The sequence below is a fragment of the Megalops cyprinoides genome, chromosome 9 (assembly GCF_013368585.1).
Source record: "Megalops cyprinoides isolate fMegCyp1 chromosome 9, fMegCyp1.pri, whole genome shotgun sequence".
Lineage (NCBI taxonomy): Eukaryota > Metazoa > Chordata > Actinopteri > Elopiformes > Megalopidae > Megalops > Megalops cyprinoides.
Window position 1 is genome coordinate 34,743,805 of NC_050591.1, and position 22,971 is coordinate 34,766,775.

General features: G+C 40.3%; 1 protein-coding gene across 2 annotated transcripts in view; it reads left to right on the top strand.

The window, feature by feature from the left end:
- LOC118783426 (opioid-binding protein/cell adhesion molecule homolog) overlaps positions 1-22,971 on the top strand; it is a 320,351-nt gene that overhangs the window by 270,590 nt on the left and 26,790 nt on the right. For both annotated transcript variants that reach the window (XM_036537298.1, XM_036537297.1), the window contains one exon: positions 4,609-4,734. In XM_036537298.1, coding sequence (XP_036393191.1) covers positions 4,609-4,734 — 126 coding nt within the window. The remainder of the gene's footprint in view (positions 1-4,608; positions 4,735-22,971) is intronic.

Here is a 22,971-nt window from a genome sequence, read left to right on the forward strand (position 1 = left end):
ATTCCCCGCTGGGTCATTTCTGTTCTACCCTTGGGCAAAGTATTTAACCCACAGTAGCCTCAGTAAGTATTCAGCTGTATAAATGGGTACGTTTGCTTTGGATAAGAGCGTCTGCTAAATGACAGTAATGTAATGTAATGATTTCAGCGTGATTCCCTCTCTGGGTGTTCACATCATGAATGGAATAACCAAATAATAATAAAGCACTGGACATGCAGGAAGCTAATTGACCATTTGCAGTCACTGAGGCTCAATCCCAAATGCTGCAGGGTAAAAAGCAAGCTTGTTTTGATGAAGGAACAGATGTTGGATTTATGCTCTTATTAGAGAGGTTCAGAGATGCAGTCAGTTATCAGGTTCAAGGTTCACAGCTTCAGGAGTGAAATTGCAGATTGCAGAGCATTTTGGAATGTTATCACCTCTAAAATGTCACCTTGTCAACTCTGAAATGAACCTGACGCCCTCTTTCCTGACCCGGTATTCCTCTGTTGTTGTCTGATACAGTGTTACTTGTGATAAGCGCGGTTATTTGTGATAAGCAATTTGGATAGGTTGCACTGCTGTCTGCTACCTGTGTCTGGCTCTGCTGTTGGTTTCAGGGGAAATGAGAGGCTGATTGCTTTGCCTCTGGCCTGTAACTGCAGTGCGGTTTGTTCTGTGTTACATTTGTTCCTCATACATTTTGCTCTCAAATGCTTTACTTTAATTGCACTGACCATCTGACTCATAAATTTGAAAGACACAAATGGAAAAAATGCATGTCCCTCATATCACTTAAATAAGTTATTCTGTGATGCAGAACGAGTGTGTGATATTAAGCAGGCAATGATTTATGTGGGGTTGCAATTCATGTTGTCTGCAGTAAAACAGAAAAATATTTAAAATTTAAATATTTAAATGTCTCACAGGCCATGTTACATCTGGCGATTTACGTTTGCATTAATCTTTTGTCGTTTACATCAGAAATTGAAGTTGATCAAAGTGTATTTATTTTCCACTTTGTTTCAATAAAAACAGTGTGCTTGACCATATGACATTGATTATTCACCCACAGGATAGAGCAAATCAGCCACTATACAGTGTTTTTCAAAATTGCGTATCCTTTGGGAACTTTTCTAAGCATTGTATGCTGGAGGATTTTCAGTGAATGAAACAGCTTCTTGTTATGAGTGCATGGCAAAAGGTGAAACGATAATTGAATATTCCCTTATGTTTTTACCCTGTCATTAAATTCCATTTTTATTCGAGCTTGAGTGCTGAGGTTAAAGTCTAGGACTATATACTTCTTTTTGAAGTAGGTAGTTCAAGATGTATGCTGATATTTTCACTGTGAAGTTTGAAAGTGTTGGTTTTTAAAGAGAAGCTTCAAATTAATATTCAAACACATATGTTCCGAAACGGTCATAATGCCTGCATATGCTCATAAGTTCAAGTGCTGCGTAGGTCCACTGATCCTCTTATCATCAGCATGGGCTCATAGATGGGCTACACCAATGATTAAACTGACCTATCCATGTGAAACGAATATTAGTGAAACTGCACAGCGCCTGCTTCTATCCTGGTGCCTGCAAACAAACAGAACCGAATGCATTTCATGCAGATTGACCAACCAGATCAAAAGGGCTGGAATTTAAAGGGAAGGATCCAATATCTTCAGTGTGTATTGAAGATTCTGTCCACGTTCCGTGGTTATTAAATATTAACATCATGGAAGTGGTTTTGCAAGCAACTATTTTCTATTATTGTCCTGTGAAATGGAAGGTGTTATGGTGCTATATACAGAATTCTCACTCATTCAAGTTAAACGTTCACACATGAGAATGATAGTGAGAAGGTCATTTTGTGGCACCCTGACAATATGGCAGTAAAGCAGATGTTTTCTTTAAAACATTACCCTTTATCTGCAGTAAATTAATTATCATGTCCTTGGATCTGTTCTCAGAAAAATAGAAAGCACATATTATGAGTGACTTGTGTGAAATAAACAGAAACAGGAAAATTACAATGGTGTGAGGGTGTCTATTCAACCATACGTATCTGTCATGCCTCAAACTGGTGCTCAGAACAGGAAGAAAAAAGTATAACATTAAAATAAATAAATAAACTCGCTGTGTCTTCTGCATTAGTAGTTACATTCCAGATGTTTGCCGCAGAAAGACAGGGTCAGAACATGTTGCCTATAACCATAGTACCTGTATTGCGTGTGATGGTTCTGCTTAAGTACTGAAATGATAGAAGTAAATGGTGTGCTCTCATATGATCTACTTAAAAGGAAAACCATATTTATACATATGTCTAAGCAGCACATATGTTTTAGAGGAGTTACATTGGAGAACAAGGTGGGTGAAAGCAGTTAAAACCCTGTCAAGGTAGGTTTTTATATTTAACTTAAATCTGGTAACAGCTGGGGGAGATTGAAGACCAACACACTGACAAGAAAATGCCATACAACCCATTCTGGGTGCTCATTTTTCCTCTATCTAAAATAATGTTGATATATTATAGAAAAAAAATAGATATAGATGTCATTTTTAATACACATTTGAGCCGGGATCACGTTTTTAATGGCTTAATAGTTTTAAAGGTTATTACTGTGCCATTGCTCAACCTTGCTCTTTTCTCTGCTGGTCGGTTGCACTGCTGTGCCCTGCTCCTCTGTTGTGAATCATCTCTCAGGCACACAATAAACCCTCACGCTGAGATGCGTAGCTGTAAAAGATGAGGGCAAAACTCTCTTGCCTTTTCCCAGGATCTGAGCTTGTCCATCGCTCTTGTGTCAGACCTGCTAGACAGCATCAGTAACAGCCTGCAAGCTGTTCTACCCTGAATGACCTAACAGGAAACAGGTGGTGTTTGAGTGTGTCTGTTCAATAGCTTTAGCTATTGCAATATCTCTATGGCATTCATCTCTCAGCACCACAGAATAATTAAAGGATATTTTAGCTATGGTAACCGTGTTGCACGTTGCATTCATGATTTTCTGGTAAACTCTGGTAATGGTCCTTAGTTTGAATACCAAAAATAATACAATTGCTTCATTATCACACAATATGCTTTGTTTAATTTGGGTGACAATTGAATCATGATTGTTTTATGACTTGTGATAAAATGTGATGGTTTGTTAAAAAGGGTGAAGACATTGTCATTTGTATTATTACAGCCCGGTGGAATATTGCACGTCAAACATATTGGGTCACACTGAAATTAATGACATATTTCATTTTTCTGTGCAAGGTTCCTGGAATGGAATACATACTTTACCAGAGTGTCATGGCTTAGATGTTTAAATAAGCTTGAGTTAATCACTCCTGCTCTGCACAAGCTTGAATCTGGGCTGACTCATTATAGTTACAAAACAAATGATTCATTATAAATCAGTACGACTCACGTAGCTCAAGAGGCTCTCCTTTGATTCAGGCAAAACAAAACAAAAAACAAAAAAAATCTCACTCTACTCTGTTTTAAATCAATTATCCCACCATCCCACTCTCATGCTGTGTTACGCTGAACAGACAGACAGTGCCAGCAGTTCTGAATTTCCTGAAATTCAAATTCTGTGATCAGTTTTCTTGGTGAAACAAATGTGAATTACTTGGACATCACCAAACAAGCAATGAGGACAAGCATCTCATTATTCCCCTGTTACGGAGACGCGTGGTGTCTTCTTATCCTTGGAGAGAAACTTCTAGAAAGTCCTAGATACACAGGCCCAGCTGTAATGTTGAGGGAGGGGCTTTGTGTTGATTTGCCTTGGATTAAACAAGCATAGTTAAAATGCACACACATGCCCACCCCTGGTTTTGTGTTGCAAATGTAGACTAGAAATTGCTTAACATCTCTGTGTGACCTGAAAAAGACAAGAGGAAGGCTTCAGTACATCCAGTCTGTTCTCCTTCCATATATCCTATTACTGATTTGGTGGAGGATATAACTGCAATAGATGGAAGATAACTGATTTATGGTGGAAGGTAACTGGACTAATTAAGTGAATTCTTGAAACTCTGCATTTTCGTTTTGGCTTTTGGTTTTCACTGTGTATTTGACCAGAGCCGCAGGTAGCCAATCATAACACCATTTAGTATCACCCATGCATTTGTGTGATACTAAAGGTGATGAATGGTTCAGTCCTGCACTTGAGTGTTAATCAAAATACTCAATGAAACAAAACATTTTGAATCCCAAAACCGAAACAATTTCCAGTGGGACTAAGTTTTAGTGAATTTTCAAGTTGCAAGCCAGGTAGGCCAGGTAGGCACGCACGCGCACACACACACACAAACATACACTTTGGATAAACATGTCTGCCAAATGAATAAATGTAAATATAAATGTAGTTAACACCCCCTCATAATCATCATACAAAAACTTAATGTTTGTGGTTTCCCTCATTTTTGAAAAGAAACTAAACTATATGAACATGTACCCTTGGTTGCAAGTGAATTTGAGATGTGAAATGGCAGTATGTGTCAGTCAATACAATCACAATGTCCAAGATGAAACAAACACTGGCCGTACCACTCAGGACATTGTCCAGGTGCTTTTTCCCCATCATCATCTAAAGGATAGTATTGATGTAAATGTTTTTTTTTTCTGTTTATTTCTCTGTAGTTCCAGCAAGGATCGTAAATGTCTCCACTGACATCACCGTCAACGAGGGCAGCAATGTCACTCTGATGTGTTTGGCCATCGGAAGACCGGAGCCCACCATCATATGGAAGCACCATTTAAACAGAGGTGAGACAATACCTTGGCTGTCTTTCTCGATGCTGGACTTGGAGTATGCATTGTGTTCATACTAAGGAGACGTCTGTAAAAAATAACAACCCAAGAGCTGGGCTGAAAAAGCCCAATCAATAGGAAATAATGGGAGGGTCACAAAGTCCATTACTCAATGGCTGACCTTTACAATCATTGTTGAGACAAAGCTGGAGCGTGCAAAACATTCCATGGTTTTGAGAATATAAATTGGATTTGACGAGCACGCTCTTAGAGCAGTGAGAATTGGCATGTGGATTGTTTGTCTTGAGAGTGCTGCATTCTCAGACACTGAGTTCATTTTTTTTCATGTGCGTTGGATTAGAGAATAAAAATTGGATTTGAGGAGTTCACGCTTAGAGCTGTGAGTATTGGCATGTAGTTCGTTAGTCTGAGGGGGCCAGTCAGACAGCCGCTTCGACTCCCGTGCTTACAGGCAGTGTAGATCTGCGGAGAGCTTTTCTAATATTATCAAGGTCTTTAAAGAGACTTGTCTGCCCCAGGAGCCTTTTTCTGAATATTCTGGAATTTTTCCCACATATATAAACATATATACTTTTTGTCTTGAGTTTTCCCTTTCCTTGTTAACTTGCATTCTGCTGATGGTTCACCAGGTGGCTCTGTAACCACCACAGTTGAATTAACAAGTGCCAATTAAACAATTCCACCATGTGACTCACTGGTTTGAGGACTGATAGAGAGAATGACAGTTGTTCACTCTTTTTTTACGCTCTGCTACACAAACAAAATGCAGAGAATCTGACAATAGGCAAGCAGTAGTTGAACTGAAAAGGGATAAAGGGTAAACCGTAATCACAGGGACCCATTTTCGAAGTTATTTTGCAAACCTGCTAATGAACTGTTAATGACAGTCCAAAGAACATGCATTCAAGACATATACGAACAGAGACATGTAATATACAGTTCTAAGAATGAAAGAGCTGAGAAGGAGGCTGGTAAAGTGAGCAGGGGGCTCAGAATGTAGGCACAGTGTCATTTAGGATTTTAGCAATACTTTTGAGAGTGTAAATGGACCACTCTGATGCTTTGATCATGCCTGAATAAACATCTCACTAATGGTGGGGCAGTCCCTGTAGGATGGACTTAAGGTTGGAGTAAGTGCCAAGAGTGTCCGAATTACATAAAAAGCAAACTCAAGTGCCAATACAGTTATGCTTTATTGGTAGAGAGGAAAACCCTGATGATATGAAAATTCACTCCTTTCTGTATCTACTAAATTTCTGACATCAATCACATACCTTTTTTTGCTGTTTTGAGCATGGTAGCAATTCTCCTGATTCTACTCAAACCTACTACATCCTCTTTTTTCTTTCTTTTAATAATGATGTTAATAATATTGTTATTAATAATATGAACACAAGTATTCACAAGCATCCCCCCAACTCATACACACACACATCACATCCAGTATAACAGTGATAAGAATCTTTTGGACATTAATGAATGCATTAATACATGTGTTGAAATATTTCTCATTTGAGCCATTAGCACAGATAGGTGAGCAGTAGGGTGTGTTTGGTGGTGGTATTTGTCAGTGTCTAGACATGGCATTTCAAATTCCCCATGTCCCTGTTAAACACAGGCCTACTTTGGACCCGGAGCTCTGGCAGGTATAGGTGTCCATCCTCCAATCGAATGACAGTGCTGTCAAATAGCCAGCTAATGACCTGTCAAAAGAAAATTCACCGAACAGCTTTTGGATTGTTATTGAAAGGCTTGTATTCGGACGACTGCCCAATGCCTGACTCTGTCCTATCTGTGAAAAACACAGGGTTTGAGAAAGACATTGCTTGGCTGATTCATTAAACTTCAGCGTGCAAATGGGGGGACCAAAAAAAACTCAATTATGTTATGAATGTGGTTAATTGGCATTTCACTCTAATTAAAGGCAGGAAAGGATCTTCGCCTTAAGAACTTGCGGCATTTTATTCTGTCACTTTGAAGATGTCAGATAAGAGCAGGCTGGGGAAAGCATTTAACTTGCATGGAAAATATGCTTCCATCTTAGTCAGGTGATAATTCTGTCAACAGATGTGTGTACACATATGCACATGTACAAGGTTAAAACTGAGTTCAAATGTGAATATTTTACAGTAGATATTCTTCTTAAATATGTTTTTGGCAACATACTGAAAGTGGCCAAAGTGACATCACTTTGTATTAATGAATTTTGCTTGTATTTGCATGGTAGGGGATGGGGGAGGGGCATGCTTAATACATACAGTAGTCTTTATTTTTAATTAGCAACTCAATGAAAATGTGAGCACTGCAAAAAAAGAAAAGAAATGCAGTGTGTCTTATTTTAACAAATAATTACCATATTTGTCAGACAGTAATAATTTCCCGTTAATAACAGAACAGTAGGAAGAACCCATTCCAAGGTGTTTTACAGGCAATGGAGGGGAAGATGCAGCTTTTTCAGATGCTTTACATTACATTACATTACGTCATTTAGCAGACGCTACAGGTGCGTAAAGTAACATGTCAAGAGTCACTCAACGCCATGCACAAGACTGGATTACACTACCATAAGACACATTAGTCTTCAAGTTCTTGAATTTTTTTCGTACAGTGACTGATGAAGTATCCTCAGCTTGTGTGAAATGTCTCAACCATACATTTATGTTATCTGCTCACTACATGTCTACATTGCCTTCTCATTTTTCTTTCTCTTTGATTGAAACGCTAGCACATGCACAGGTTCTACTGTGAGAGCTCTTTGTGGCCCCAGACACTTAATTTTCCAGTGGAAGGCATGCATGTAAATGCATGTCAGAGGTTTTGCTCCTTTCTGATATAAAAGCCCATATTTCCTGCTTCCATTGGCTAATTTACCTCTTCTGAAGGCACTCCATTCTGCCACCGTTCATATATGCTTTTTCTTTTCTATTTCAGTAGCAGGTTATAATACAACCTGGATATAAATGTCTAATAAGGTAATAAAAACTGCATTATGCATTATTAAGTAATGCATTTGTGACATTTAGGTGGATCTGGAGGAGGCCAGGGTTGCCAGATTGATAAAAAACACACACACACACACACAGTGCCACCCAGCCAGTTTTTACCAGCTCGGTCCTTTATGTGTTTTTTAATTGAATTTGACTGCCTGTCAGTGTGATTTTGAGAAAGGCAGGTAATTGCTGAACACTCTTACTTTGTCAACATTTTTGTACAAATTTAATTAAATAGCAGTTAAATACTCCCTCCAAATTATTTTTCTTTGCTCGTATTCAGTATGGGTGTGGCCTGCCCAGATCTTGAGTTGGGATCATGTGGTTGTTTACACTGAGTTTGATAGCACTTGCAAAGCTATAATGTTAAGTGGCTTGGACAGGAGTGCTTCCCACGAGAAGGGGGGTTTGAGCAGGACTGGCTGGTAATTCCATGTGTGACAGGTGGCAACCCTAGTCACAATATGCTCTGAACAAAGCTCTAGTGGGACCTTGTTTCAGTGCCTGAAATTTCTATGAAAAATCATTCCTGCATCACTGACACCATCCCCTGATCATTTGAAACAAACCTGCTAAGCACTCACAAACAGGTGTGGTATTTTTTCCCTTACATGACATGGAAGGTGGGGAAATGGCAAATTGCCAAATGGTTTGGAGTATAAAAACGTTATTCTGACATTACCAAAAAGTGTGTGCTTTTGAATATGTATTCTGCTTTTAAAAGAAAAACTGTTAATTAAATGTATGTCTCACTGGTGATTAACATCAGCACCCTGGATGTGACATTTTCTACAAAAAGGCTCATCAACTCCTGCAAAGTTATCAAAGTATATATTTCATTACTTATTTATTTTTGTGAGCATTTTCTGTTTTATTCTAAAGTAAACATGTCTTAAAAAAAATAAAAGAATACCACCTCATCAAGTGCGAGCATATCATTTGTGTCAAAAAACTCAATGGAATCAGCACAACTTTCCTGTTCAGCTTTTCGGTGCCACCGACCGGGTTTTGATTGTCACGGCTTATTGTCAGTTTGGGCTCCTTTGCTTGGTGAGGGAGCTGCAGATCTGTGCCCTGTAATTTTGCTCTGCGACGGTGTGATTGACAGCCCCATGGCATGGCTTGGCAGGTCTCTTGATGAGTGGCAATCAGGCTATTATTCCCCCGGACACAAGCAGCATGATGTTTGCTGTGATATTTCTGTCAATGAGCACATTGTTGTGTGATGGCACTCGCTGTCTGTGGAATGGTGATGAATGCATTAGGGGATGGGAGGGTGTGGGATGGGGGATGGGGGAAGGGGGGTGGGCGGGAGGGTGGGTTAGATGGTGAAGGGGGTGTGGACTGTACACACTTCACACTACTAGTGTATAAGCAAATACAACAGCAGACACATTGAACATGTGTGTGTGTGTGTGTGTTTACGTGTGTCCATGTGTCTGAGTGTCTGTGCATATGTGTTTGCCTGTGACTGTGCCTATATGTGTTCAGCTGAGTCAGACATTAAAATTTAGGATTATCTAATACCTTTTTTCCTGGGTGTAAGCACAAACAGACTTGGCAGTATGAAATATCAACATCTGTGAAATTATCTAATTTTACACTTGCTTTATGTTCAGTTTGCATTTGGAGGGTAATTTGTCAGCTGTGGTGTATTACATTAATAGGAAAGATACAGTACTCTATCATGCTGCTTGGCATTTCAATGCCTTGATGTGAGACTTCAAATATAGAGTAAAGGAAAGGGTCAGGACTGTGTTAAGGTTTTCCTGCAATGTAAATGCACGTCTTTATTTTATGTGTGAAATTTAAACTGTTGGGCAGTAGTCAGAAGGTGCTGGGCATATTATGTTAGCAGTGTACTTTTTTTCCAGTGGCGATATATTGCCTTCATAGAGAAATTGTCTTATACCCTGGCACTTTTCAGCATTTGAGACTTGGATGGGACACATAAAGTCTATAATAAAGACTCATAAAGGCATTCTGCAGTTCTGATGGTTCCAAGTAGCTCACTGCAGTACTTGTGGCGCGGTAATAAAAGTTTAAGGCGTCTGGTCAGGGCTGGGAGGAATTACCTGAAGACCACAGGTAGCAAGAGTGGAATGCAGGGGTGTGGGGTCTGTTGATGGTCTGAATTTGGGATGAAGTTGGGAACAGGAGGGTGGGAGTTTAACCACAATGGGAAATCAGTGTGGCATAGTGGTTAGGAGCCTGAACCTGTAGTCCAAAAATTTATGGTTTGATACCCAGGTTAGGCACCAGTGTGGCACCCTAGAGAAAGGTCTTCAGTGTGAACTGCTTCAGTAAATATCCAAATGTTTAACTTGATACGTTGTATGGAGCCACAGAGGTCAACCCGGAGGCCTTTCATTTAACAAAGTAGATAAATAGGTTAATAGTCCCCATGTTTTGAATGAGTGGTCTCATGGTACAAGCAGGAAGGCCAGCTAGCAGGTAGTAATTCAGACAGAACACGACATGGGCCCACGCCAACAGCTGGGCTGTGTAGGTAGTGCGCAGTGATTGGTTCCTGAAACCTGCAGGACTGGATCATTGATGTGATATTGTGGGGTTGGTGGGGAGAGCTTATTATTGTACTAAGTAGCTCATTTCCTGTTTGTGAGCAAAAATCCCCAAGTGCAACAAAAAGTTTTACAGCATCCCCTGGTGCAAAAAAGTAGCAACCATCTTGCATTTTCTCCTCCCATTTGCTTATCGCAACATGCTACCTTCGCATTGATGCTTCATGGCTCTCAAAACACCCCTGACGTTGAAAGGCATGAACATAGTGAATTGTGACTTAAAATAAGTAGGTTTACATACCATAGTGGAAAACATTTCCTTTGTAATCAGTCAGATACACACATGGACATCAAAAGAAAATAAATATTAAAATGAAGATTTGAATACAAAAGGTTAAATGAATATGGTTCCAATACAAATTTGCAGTAAACACCATTGCCACAAAACCACAAAATAATGAGTTTATTAAAAGCATGGCAACCTCTGCTTCAATTCCCCTACAGCCTAAAAGTCTATCTAAGCAAGCATTTTATGGTTAATGGACATTTACTGGTGTAATTTTATAACGTAAGGTGTGTAGGAGCTTGTTTCGGTTTGAATAAAACAAACTGAATGAAAAAGCCATAAAGTCCATGTAATTATGCTCTCAGCTTGTAACTTGATATTTGTCCTGTTCAAAGGGCAAATGTATCAACAAACTAACTTCACAGAGAGTTACTGAGAAAGAGAGAAGTGTGAAGAATTATGCATGATAATGCTTTTAGGAGCAACCTAAAATAATATATGAGTCATTCCATTTCCCTACTTGAATCTGAATTTCGCTCATAATCTAAAAATGTGACCCTTCTGTGGTGTGAGGCCCATAATCACTCACACAAGAGGATACACTGTTTTTTATGCACGCTAACATTCCAAAAATGATTTTTAGTCCTGGCTGGTTCTGGAAAGGATAAAATAATCATCTCACCCACAAGATTAAAAATTCAACGTGTAAAGTGCACCCCTTTTTCCTCAACTGATGCAAGCACATTAAATTCATGGATGTAAACAAAGGTTAACATTTATATTCACAATTTTCACTGCTGATTATTATATTTAAAACTATACCATATGCCCATGATGGGGTGGGAGATACCAGAAGTTTCAACTCTGACCTCCTGTATTATATGAATACTTTGTCAGTCAGAATTCACACTGCAACTGCATCTCACCAATGCAGGGCATTTTTGTAAGAAATTAGTCTGTTGGAGTGAATCGATGATCGGTTTGCACTGGAATGCCCCGCGTGTAACAGCAGTATATCAATGAACGAGGGCCACAGTTGCAAGAAAAGCAAGCTGTTTTTTTTCCCCCCGCAAGCAAACAGGAACATTTTGAGTAAATGCCTTTGATATTTGAAGTTGCCCCTAAATTTACAGTGCTCAATATGGCGAGAATAGACCCGTGGGGAGGAAAATGAACGCTGATAGGCATACTGCTCACAGACTGCCAAACTGCACACATTTAATAAAGTGCTGCTTTCATATGTGTATCGATTTCCTTTCTCAGACTAATTCACTCCAGGGCATTTACTTGCTGTTTTGTGTGTTTATTATAGACGTTTTTCAACTTCTTTGTGTAATAAACACAACAATACGGTTTTTATACGGCATCAAAAACTCAGAACTACTTACAGTTAACACTCTTTAGAAATACTGCATCAGAACCACAGCAGGGCAAGTCCAGATCATTGATTAAAAAGCCAGCATATATTTTTTTCTTTTCTTTTATTACAATATTCCTATTTTTTCATATATAGATATTACACACTTCCCCGTTTTCTGTACTTCAGAGCATGGTTCTTCTGTACCTGAACTGAGGATACCCTTATAGTTTTAATAAATATCCAGCTCCATCAATAGGTAATATGTAAACATGTGGACTATGTGATTCGCCTTAGGGCGCCTGCAAAGGAAATGAATAATGTAGCCTCCTAACACAAGGTGTTTCTGATGTCTTAACATTGTTACAGAAGGGCAGAAAGTGGGAGAAATGCCTCACGAAGAGAATTTGAAACAAGGAGAGAAATTATGAATAGAATCTCTTCCATCAAAAACAGACCATTGATCAGCAATACTACATGTGATCTTTTTATTGCTCGTTTTTTTATATTCTGTGTATGCTGCTGTACATTGTTGTGTTCACCAGTGTGAGTAAATAAGTCACTCAGACTTGCTTCCTGTTTCTGTGTACCTTACTTCCTGTTGCCCAAGCCATGCTTCCTGTCACAAGGGGCCCTCGGAGCACTGAGAGGAAAGGGGGTCAAGTGGCTATCTTATCTTGCGAGGGGTGTCTCCATCCTTCCAGCAAAGTCAAAGCCCGTTTTCCAGGCACAGAGACAGAGGGGAGAGAATGTTCTGCCAAACGTTTTTTGTGCACCGCAATCATAAATCATCAACAACTCGGCTAATTAAACTTGAACTTTGATCATTAATAATAAAAAGGAGAGAGGGAGCTGCTGTCTGCAGCAGTTTGCTCTGGTGAGGTGTGGGGTGGGGTGGGGGTAAAGTGGAGTGTTATTCTGCCTGACGTGATTGGTTCACTGGGGGATTCTCTGCTCAGATAGGGAGGGGAGGGGTCCCCAGTGAAGGGCTGAGTGTCAGCACACAAAAAAAGCCTCTGCGCTACGGCTTAATAATGTGTCATCTGAAGTTATTCAGAGTGAGTCTTGCCTGCACTATAAATGTGTCTAATTCATCATTGCACGTCCTTTTCGTATGCCTCACTGCACATGCTTAATTTTAAACGAACATTCTGTAATGAGACAGTATGAATTGTTGTGTTTTTTGCGATTTACGATTATTAGTCCTAAGAAACAGCCCTACTCTCCTGAAAAATCCAGGGGTCTTCCTTGTTTGCTTACCTTACCTCACATGCATGCAAATATTAGAATTTCATCTAGAAAGAATAATGCATGGATCATTTTTGTAAATGAATCTGTGAAGGGCCACATGAGGCCCATAGCTATTAGGGTTGATGTTTTGCCCATGCTTTTTTAAACCCAAGATGTTTTTGTATGAATACTTCTCTCATTCTCATTCTCTGTGTCCTCCACAATTCCATATAACAAACTTGCTGTGTGCTTTGATGCCTTTATGGGCAAAAACAAAAAAAAAATGCATTATTATCTTAAATTAGTGATGAAAACTTAGGCAGGCCTTAGTGCGGTCAGATTGAATTGGAGCCCTCATGTCCTGTGGTTTGTTAGAGGATGGGTAGAATGACGCTCCATTCCTCTGCTGGTTTTCTCTTTCAGCATCCCCCCACACTTCCCCTGGGTTTGAGCAACGGCAAAAGCTCAACCGCAGGGCAAGGGAGCATCAGGGCTCGCCATCATCCAGTTCTCTGCCTGCATTATAACCCATCATCGGGCTTAATGACAGCACTCAGAACAAAACGCTGTTCCTTTGTGTTTTGAAATGGGTGCACCACTGCGCCCTCCTTCCTTTCCGCCACCGCTGCTTTGCTTGTAAATGTGAGATGACAGGGTGCCAGGAACGCAGGCGTGTGTTGGCGGGATTCGGGTTCGCGCAGGTATCAGAATTGCGTCAGGATCCTTGCACTCTCCTGGACTTCAGACTAACTTGAAAGATTAAAATCTTAATTAGGTCATTAAAGAATTTTTCATACGAGCTGTAAAAGTCGACCAAAGCATCCGTTTTTTTTTTTTTTTTTTTCAGTGACGTGGTCTAAAACTCCTTGGGGCTCATATTTTTCCTCCTCCGCCTCCGGGTGAAAGACTGCAAGTGCCTGGCGAGACACAGATGTAACCTTTAATACAAAAAGGCCTACTTTTAATCTTCTTAGTAGGATGTTGGATGTTTCGCAAGAGGAAGAAAACCCAGCTGCGTGTCTGTATGCCATCATTCGGGTCGTGACCGAGAGCTTTGGGGCTTCCTTCCCATAATGCTGTAGAACAGCCTGGATATGGACAGTTCTGTTATGTCTTTCTTGCTTAAATGTTTTTGCTTGTTGTTGATGTTGCTTTAAATAAAATAGATTAGCTATTCAATTAGTTGATCATTGTGAAGGCAGAGCTTTGAACAAAGAGAATGTCTGAAAATGTGATGAAAATCACTTACAGTACGTAGCACAAATTGGGACACTCTCAAGCAGCAACGCTTACACTGTGTTAAAATAATTATATCGCAAGATTAATTGTGTGAAAGCTCCTTCCTCCCACCGAATGCCATATTGTTTGGCTTTATCACTGTGATTATAAGGAACACAAGATGACTGTGAGTTAGGATTCTGTTTTTACGGCCCCCACTCCTCCCTGTCTGTCTCACACTAAAGTGAACACTTCACTCTGAGGAGAGTGAAAGGAAATAAAAGACTTCTTTTTTAGGAAATTGTATCTTGTTTTTTTGAGTCAGAGCTATTGGAGGGTGCAGTGGGGGACAAATATTGCATTTGCCGAAGCCCTCTATGGAGAGACCCAGTAAAGTAGAAAAAAGAAAGGAAAAGAAAGAAAATTGCAGCTAATTCTGAGCTGAGAAACAGGAAAGAGCAGAAGATGGAGCTCTTGTGTTCTCACTCTGAAACCTATGCTCTTTCTTCTTTTTTTGTAATCATTATTTTGTTTAAAAAAAAAGATTCTGACTTTGACATGCCACTTAAATAGCACTAACAAAGCGCTGGTCATAAAGGAAGCTCAAGTGAAGGGCGCATTGGATTTTGAATGATTTGGCTACAGTTTTTGCATTTTATATGCTATATTTAGCATTTCCCCTGCACACAGTTTATTTTGTGGTTGTCACTTTCTTTACTAATTCCTGGCTGTTTGCTTTTCTCTCTCTAATTGTCTGTGTTTTGTTGGTTTTATTCAAGGAGTTACAGAGAGAAAAAAAAATCAATCCTGGAAAATGATTTGCCATGAGGATAATAGGCCTGATTGTAGTGGGGAAAAAAGCTCTTTGAGGACTGAAATTAGAGGGCACTGCGTGCTGTACGATACGAGTCTCGGGCTCTGAGTAAGGAGATAAGGACGAGACGCAGTTGAGACACATCAGGCTGACACGGGGAGAGGGAAGGGGGACTCCCACCCAGCAGGGACTGTATCTAGTTTCAGGAACAACTGTTTTTTCTGTCTTCATTAAGTATTTAGCTCCCCTCTGAGGTCATTGAGATGCTGAGTATGTCCTTGAATACCTCCATATTTTATCACAAAAAATAACAATTATTATAGTACCACAGTTACACTGTGTATGGCAGCTGTGCCAGGACTTATCGATCTTACGATGATGCACAGTGCATTTATGATTCCAACAGAATGAGAAGGTATTTTCTTGGACAGTTTTGAAAAGAATGAACAGATGCACTATGTCTGAACAAATTCAGCAGTGCTTGGATCATGGAGAGATCCAACCTGCAATATAGGCAAAAGGTGAGTTGAGATGGGGCTTATGGCCTCAGTTCTCATCATTGTATTTGCTTACGTTCTTAATTAGAGTTCTGGTGGGGCCCAAGCCACTATTGATTAGTCATTGTTTTTGTAAAGGTCACACATCTTAATTAATGAGGCAAGGAGGCCATTGGCAAAGTTCAGCTGAAATCGTGACATTAAGGTGGGGGTTCCTGTGTAGTCGAATAGCAGAACAACAGGATCAATGTTTGCAGAGGGAACCCAATCACAAGGGTCAAAGCAGCTGAAATTGAACTGATGTGCAATGCAAACTTACTGTCTCTATGGAAAGGCAAATTCGTTTCAGGGTGTTACCATAATTAGCCTGAATGCAAATAAAATATCTGCACGATCAGAGAAATGCTTAACATTCACTTACAGTCAAAGTGCGTTAGGGCTTGACATTCATATGGGCAACATACAGTATACTGTGCACCAGCTTTGCCACTGAACCATGCTTTCACTTCTGTGGGGGTTGATCCTGATTGCTCATTTCTGTCTGTTGGAACAACAAATTCATACAACTGATAGGCAGTAAACTCACAGACGACCACCTGGGATGGGTGGGATTTGTTTGGAAGGCTTGATGAGAAACTCTGGCATGTGAATACTGTCCATGTTGCATGTGGAAGGAAATATTGGATGAATCCTATTGGAGCTGTTCCTCTGAAAGTGATGTGTCTCAGAGCTGATACATGAAATATCTTGCTTAGATGTTGTTTACAAAGCCATTTATGATATTCATGCAAAATTTGGAAATGAGCAAGAAAGATACTAAATGTGTAGATTTGTGACATATACATGACGTTTCTATGTTGACTGCAAATTAATTTTGATCCAAACAGGTATAGCAATTGGACCAGAGAAATTTTTGGGGGGAAAAGTCCTTGATTTCCCTTGGAACTAATGGATACAATGCTGCACTACTAGAGCTACGAGTTGCAATGGTCTCCTGTTAAACTTAAATGACTCCTTGACTCCTTGACTCCTTGGAAAAGGTGGTTGCGAGGCTCCTTCCACTGGAGAAACGGGAAATGTTAACAATGGAACAGCATGAAAAATGCAGCAGCTCTTTGCAGCAGTTTGAGGCAGAGGCAGTGTGGTGGACGGGGATGGCATGGTGGGCTCAGTCAGACGATGAGCGGGACCCTCCATCCCACAGTAGCCGGGGGAGGGATGTCACGGGTTCGACAGTACAGCAAAGTCCCAGTCATCTTGCCCGTTGAGGCAGATAAATGCAAATCAGGTGGGGCGGTTGTGCTGCAGAAGTCGAGAATCGTTGCTCGAATGCCAGGGGAGGAGAGAGGCGATAGGAAGAGAGAGGGGAACAGAGGATAGTAGCTTGAATGGGGTGGCAATTTGGATGCAGTATGTAATGGGGCAGTAAGACACAGAGTAGCCTCAGCAAAGAAGGCAGCAGACAAAACGGTAAGGTTAGGACCCACGGCCGCGGAGGTGATCCAAGACTGTCTCGTCCCATTCAGAGCAGAAAATGAGGTGGCAGCAAGGACAATTCTCAGCACAAGAAATGTCCTATATGAGCAGCCGCCCTCCCCCCTCGGTACCCAGTCTGACTCGAAGACTATAAGGATAGCCGTTCAATTAGACTTAAAAAATTGAAATTGTGCTCGCACATAATTTGGTAGGAGGTTCCATAATGGAGGAGCTCTGTGAAAAGCCTGTGCTACCAGATTATATACTTTTTTCTACTGCTGGAAACACCAGAAGGCAATCGATTTTTGAACAAAGTGAGAGTTTTGTAGGGGATTAACAGATCCTGCAGGTAAACAGGCACACGTCTGCTTAATGACTTATAAATAATTCGCAGGAGTGTGAAATCATTGTGATGTTTTACTGGTAATCAGCAGTGATAAAACTCGAGTTATGTAGTCAATTTTTCTAGTCAAGGTGCTACCGCCAGCATTTCAAACGTGTTGCAAGGGATTTAAAGTGTCATTTGAGAATCTTGAGACAAGTGTATTATAGTAGTCTGATCTAGATGTAATAATTGTATGTACTAGTTTTTTTTCCCCTTATATTTCTTTTTCACATAATTGTCACAAAGTTGTGCTGTTCAGAACTGCCATCTTTGAAATGTCTGTATGTATGGGTTTCAAAAGAGAGATCTGTATCAGGACTGTTGTTAGAAACATAACGGTTGATTTTATCTGACGTTTTGTGCTCTAAAAGACTTTGTGTCTGGAGCACTTCACAAGACTTCTCTGATACATATAGTTGTGTGTTTTCAGAAGAGAAATGACAATTGCTCAATAGCTTTCAGTTGTGGAGAGTGTGTTTCGTTCTTGAAACAAACAGAACAGCGATCCAACGCTTCCTACTTTAAGTCTGTTAATACCCATTGGTTTATTATTATATTTTTACAGTGTCTCTCTGAGCTTTGCTCACCAGTTTTCTTCTTTGAACACTGTGTTAACTCATTTGCTCAGACCACTCAATCTCGCCACGTGGCCCTTTAAAGAGACCGGGGTCTAAATTAGCGTCGCATTTTTCATTGTGTTTGTGGAATGTACTCATCGTGGCGGGATTAGTTTTCAGCCTTAGCATTGTTTGTTTACTGGGGCTGAACAGTTGCCGAAGTTGCCATTTCCCTTTGACCGTCACGCTTGGCAGCTTGTCTAATTAGACGCCCTAGATTCCACTTAGCGAAGCATCCATCGTCTGCCGGTGTTGGCAAATCAATGCCGCAGATGCGAGACCCGGCTTATGCGCAGTGGACATATTTCAATCGATTCAGATTTTCCAGGTAAATGAAAAAGGTAGATTTCCATATACCAGACCAGGTCTCTGTGTGCCCTCCTTCACTCCGTGTGCTCAGAAAGGAAAAAAAAAAAAACATGGTAGGTGGGCAGGTGATGACATTTATGATTGTTATGAAATGTAAACTGTAATTTAAACAATTATAAGATGAAATCACAAATGTTTTTTTATCACCTATTATTATTTTTATCAATTGATTAAAAAATTTAAATATGCACTGTTAGAGCCTACTGTGCAAGTCACTGTAGATAAGATAAGAAGTCTGCCCAAGGGCTAAAGGTAGAAGAAAGAGCAGTCTGATGCCATTAAAATGTGACAGCCACTCACTTCACACCTTTTTAACTGCATACAGTTAAAGATAGGGATTGATATGGTGAAGATATTCCATATCTACACAACCACTCTTTATCACAGTAACTCTATCTCTCACTGTCTCTTTCTTGTTCTTTCTTGCAGTGTTTGCTTTCTCGAGCTTGGGTAGATAGATATGTATATGTGCATATATTGTGCAAAGCGGGCCAATTCACTGAGATCAATGGCCTTGATTAAGTGCTGATATTACTCTTCTAAGTCATTATCTGGACCTATTTCCACAAGCTTTTTAAGTAAATGAGTAACACTGAGCAATGTATATGTATATATCACTTTCAGAAAAACTATCAGTGCTGTTGTAATACAGTACTCCAATGACTGTGTGTACAAAATTTTAAATGCTTTTAATATAAAACATCTCAGTTGTCACATTCTTTATATTGTCTTTGTGGGTGCTCAAACATCTCTGAGCTGCTGTGTCTAATATTGGAGAGGGGCTGCATTCTGCTAATAGTCTGAATTTACATGGTGTGCCTATAGAAAGTGGATATTGCCATTTCACAGATTTACAATTTGTACACCCACTGCAAATCAGCTCAGCCGTCTTCATTTCAGTATGAAAAGGTTAATCTCAAGGTTAAGTAAGTTTAAACCCAAGTTTGGTCTCTCCACAGTCAAATAACAGCCACAGTATTTACATTAACCATAAATCATGGGATGTGCATTTGAGGATGTCCCTTGGCTACGATCACACCACATATATTTCATAATACGCTTAAAGAATGCAAACTGACAACTAGATTACCCCGTTATCTGCATAACGTCCCTGCCACTGAAACAGCTGAGTAGGCCTACAGCAAAAAGCGAGCTGTAAACTCTGCCTTTGAGTGCCACACAGTTATAATCTCCTGCGTTTCGTGAGGATCCAGCTCTGGGTCCTTTTCTTTTGCTGAGAAAGAATCCCCTCCAGAATTTAAGAGCCAGCCTTTGCATTTCACTGCAAGCAAGTTAATTTAATGTCTAGATTTATGAAAATCTGTTTTTGTCTGGTTAAATTTAATTTCCGCATAGATACAGTTTTCTTTCAAAGTGTTTGATGTGTTTGCTCTGATTTATTTAAGACATAAATAAACTGTTTTCTTTCAAAGTGTTTGATGTGTTTGGTCTGATTTATTTAAGACATAAATAAATAATATGCCATTATAATGGCACAAAAAGCCCAGGCCTAATGGTGCCTATCAAAATCATTACAAGAACCTTCAAGAGTTTTCTGAAGTTTGTTTTATGTATAAAAGAAATTTATAAATCCCACCATGCTAAACACAATAGATGAGGTGTATTTCATGTTTAATATTCACAACCATATTCATAGAGTACTTGAGTTTGAATGTTTTCATAAGAAATATTGACAAAAAATCAAATATTGGACAAAAATCCAATCAACACAATACAATGCAATTATTTTAAACAGTGCATGAATTGAACCCTTTGCTCTGCTTCAGAACCCTTTACAGTTTCTTATATTCAACTGTACAAAACATATGTCTCAGCTTTTCACCACTCAGAACATAAAAAGGGCAGCTTTAAAGATGTTTTCTGTCTCATATTTTCTGTTGCCCTTAAAGCACAAGGCAGTTTCGAGACTTTTATTTCACATATGTGTATATATGTAGAGAGAGAGAGAATTATGATGTCTGACTGTCAAGACAAGATCAGGTAGAAATGGCAAGTGATGGCAGAACTCCAGAGAAGTTGCTTTATCTATTGTCAAAGCTTATCATTAGCCCCAAAAAAGTTTGTTGATATTAATACATGTATTGAAATATTTCTCATTTGAGCCATTAGCACAGATAGGTGAGCAGTAGGGTGTGTTTGGTGATGGTATTTGTCAGTGTCTAGACATGGCATTTCAAATTCCCCATGTCCCTGTTAAACACAGGCCTGCTTTAAGACTCAGAAGTCTAGAAGGTGTGTTTGTCCACCCACCAATCAAATAACAGCTTTGTCCAAAATCAAATTAAATAACGGGCATGTCAATGATGATTAATGACATGTCAAAAACAAACTGCTCTGAATACTGTTGAGGCAGCTATTGAAAGGGTTCGGTTCAAACGACATGAGCCCAATGCCTGACTCTGTCCTATCTGTGAAAAACACAGGGTTTGAGAAAGACATCGCTCGACTGATTCATTTAGAAGTCAGTGTGCAAATGAGGGGGGGGGGGGGAACTCAATTAAGCTGTGCATGTGGTTAATTGGCATTTCACTCTAATTAACGCAAGAAAAGAATCTTCGCCTTAAGAGCTGATGGCATTTTAAGCCTTCACTTTGAAGATGCCAGATAAGAGCGGGCTGGGAAAAAATGTTTTGCTTTCATGGAAAACAAGTTTAAATCACAGCGCGATCATAAGTCTGTCGCGAACCCGAGCCTGTGTTTGTGCAGGCTTGTGTTTCTCTCAAAGGCGGCTCGCATGTAACTTTCTTGAAATGACACATAAGTCTCTCAGTCAAGAGCTGTCAGTAATCTACATTCCACCATCTGATAAATACCATCTCAAAAGCCATGACATCTGAAGAGGCATACAATTATAATCAAGTTAAAAAGGAAGAAAGTTGTTCTGTTGAAAAGTTTTTGCCAGGGCACCCAAGTACCTCGTTGGTTGAGGCTGATCACCTTGACCACAGGCTGAGCTCTTTCTGGCCCGGGTTCGATCCCAGCCATGTCATTAGCTGATGATGCCCTGCAGCATGCAGCAACCGAGCAAATTGGCTTCATTCCGCCGGTTTAGGGGTCGGTAGGTCGGCTAGCTGCTCTCAGGTACCCAGCGATTCATCAGGCGCCTATGAGTTGCTTTGATGACATCAGCAGTGTAGTGCCTAACCATTGTAGTGTGCTGGGTGACATGCAAAAAAACAATATGGCAAAATACTTACTGACTTGCGTTTGTATCAGAGGATTGCATCAGCCTCTCAGCGCCAGAGGTTGTCACAGTGAAACAGGCCTAGTATAGGAAAGACGGGTTGCATTAAGGGGAAAATGTTATAGTAATGGGACCAGGGGAGTGGTTGTGGAAGGGCGCTATGTGCCTGCAGAGCGGCTCCGTTCCCTGGCAGACTGGAGCCAGGCCACATCTTCCAGCCAGCCCGCAGCCGCACACCTGTTGCCAATGATCTCTCTCTGGGCTTATTTAAGGCACCCCGATCTCTCAATGGGGGTGACGTACTGCTGAGGGAAAAGCATGGAGGGACTGGGTAGGGGTTTGACTGAGCTGGCAATTGAATCTGTGCACCTAATAACTTTGTATGGGAAACTGCATTGGTGTCTGATCCTGGATTGTCTTTTCACTACGCTCTTGCCTGCTGACTTGGATTTATTTGCTGCCCTGGCAACCAGCTTAGCTGGCCAGTCAGAGAGAGGAACCGAGGGAAGAGCAGGTAGGCTCCAAATGGAGTCAGGATTTGTTTTCCTTTTTTACTTTTTTGTTTTATGCCGTTGCTGTGGACAGTGCATACCTGTCACAATAAAAATCCTGTGGTCCTTTTGTGATTACATTGTGTTTGGCCACCCCGTGCCTCACCTCTGGTCCCGTCACCTCTGGTCCTGTAGTTTAAGACTCTCTGAAATTTGTGTCAATATGGGCAAATCTATAAAATTACCTTAAGAACTACATGCACCACCATGTTGACATGCTTCAGTATAATTTAAGAATGCATTTTGAGAAAACTTTGTGTTTAAGAATTTATTATTATAGTTATTATTGGAGGAAGTGTTTGCAAATTTACTTGTAAATGGGCTGGTTTCTTCATCATGAGATTCATTAACCTGGTAGTATTTTTGCTTATCTCAAGGCTGCTTCTGGACAATGCAAATGTACTGTTCTACAGTGCTTTTTCAACCTGAGGGATGGTGTGCTTTGAACACTGCGGGTGGCCCTCCTCCTCAAGGCCCAAAAAAATGAAATAAAAATGAAGGCAGAAAAACAGGCAAGGAAATCAAGCCGCCGACTTCAAGTGTTTACTGAGCCGAGCAGAAATTGCTGCGAATATATGCTGCCCGCGTTGATCCAATGCGGCTTTAGTGTCTGTTACAGAAACCCCCGGCGGATTCGGCGCGATTAGGGATCTGAGGCAAATTCATGCGGGCAGAGTGGCACTAAAACCTGGAACACTGATCCTGATACAGCCC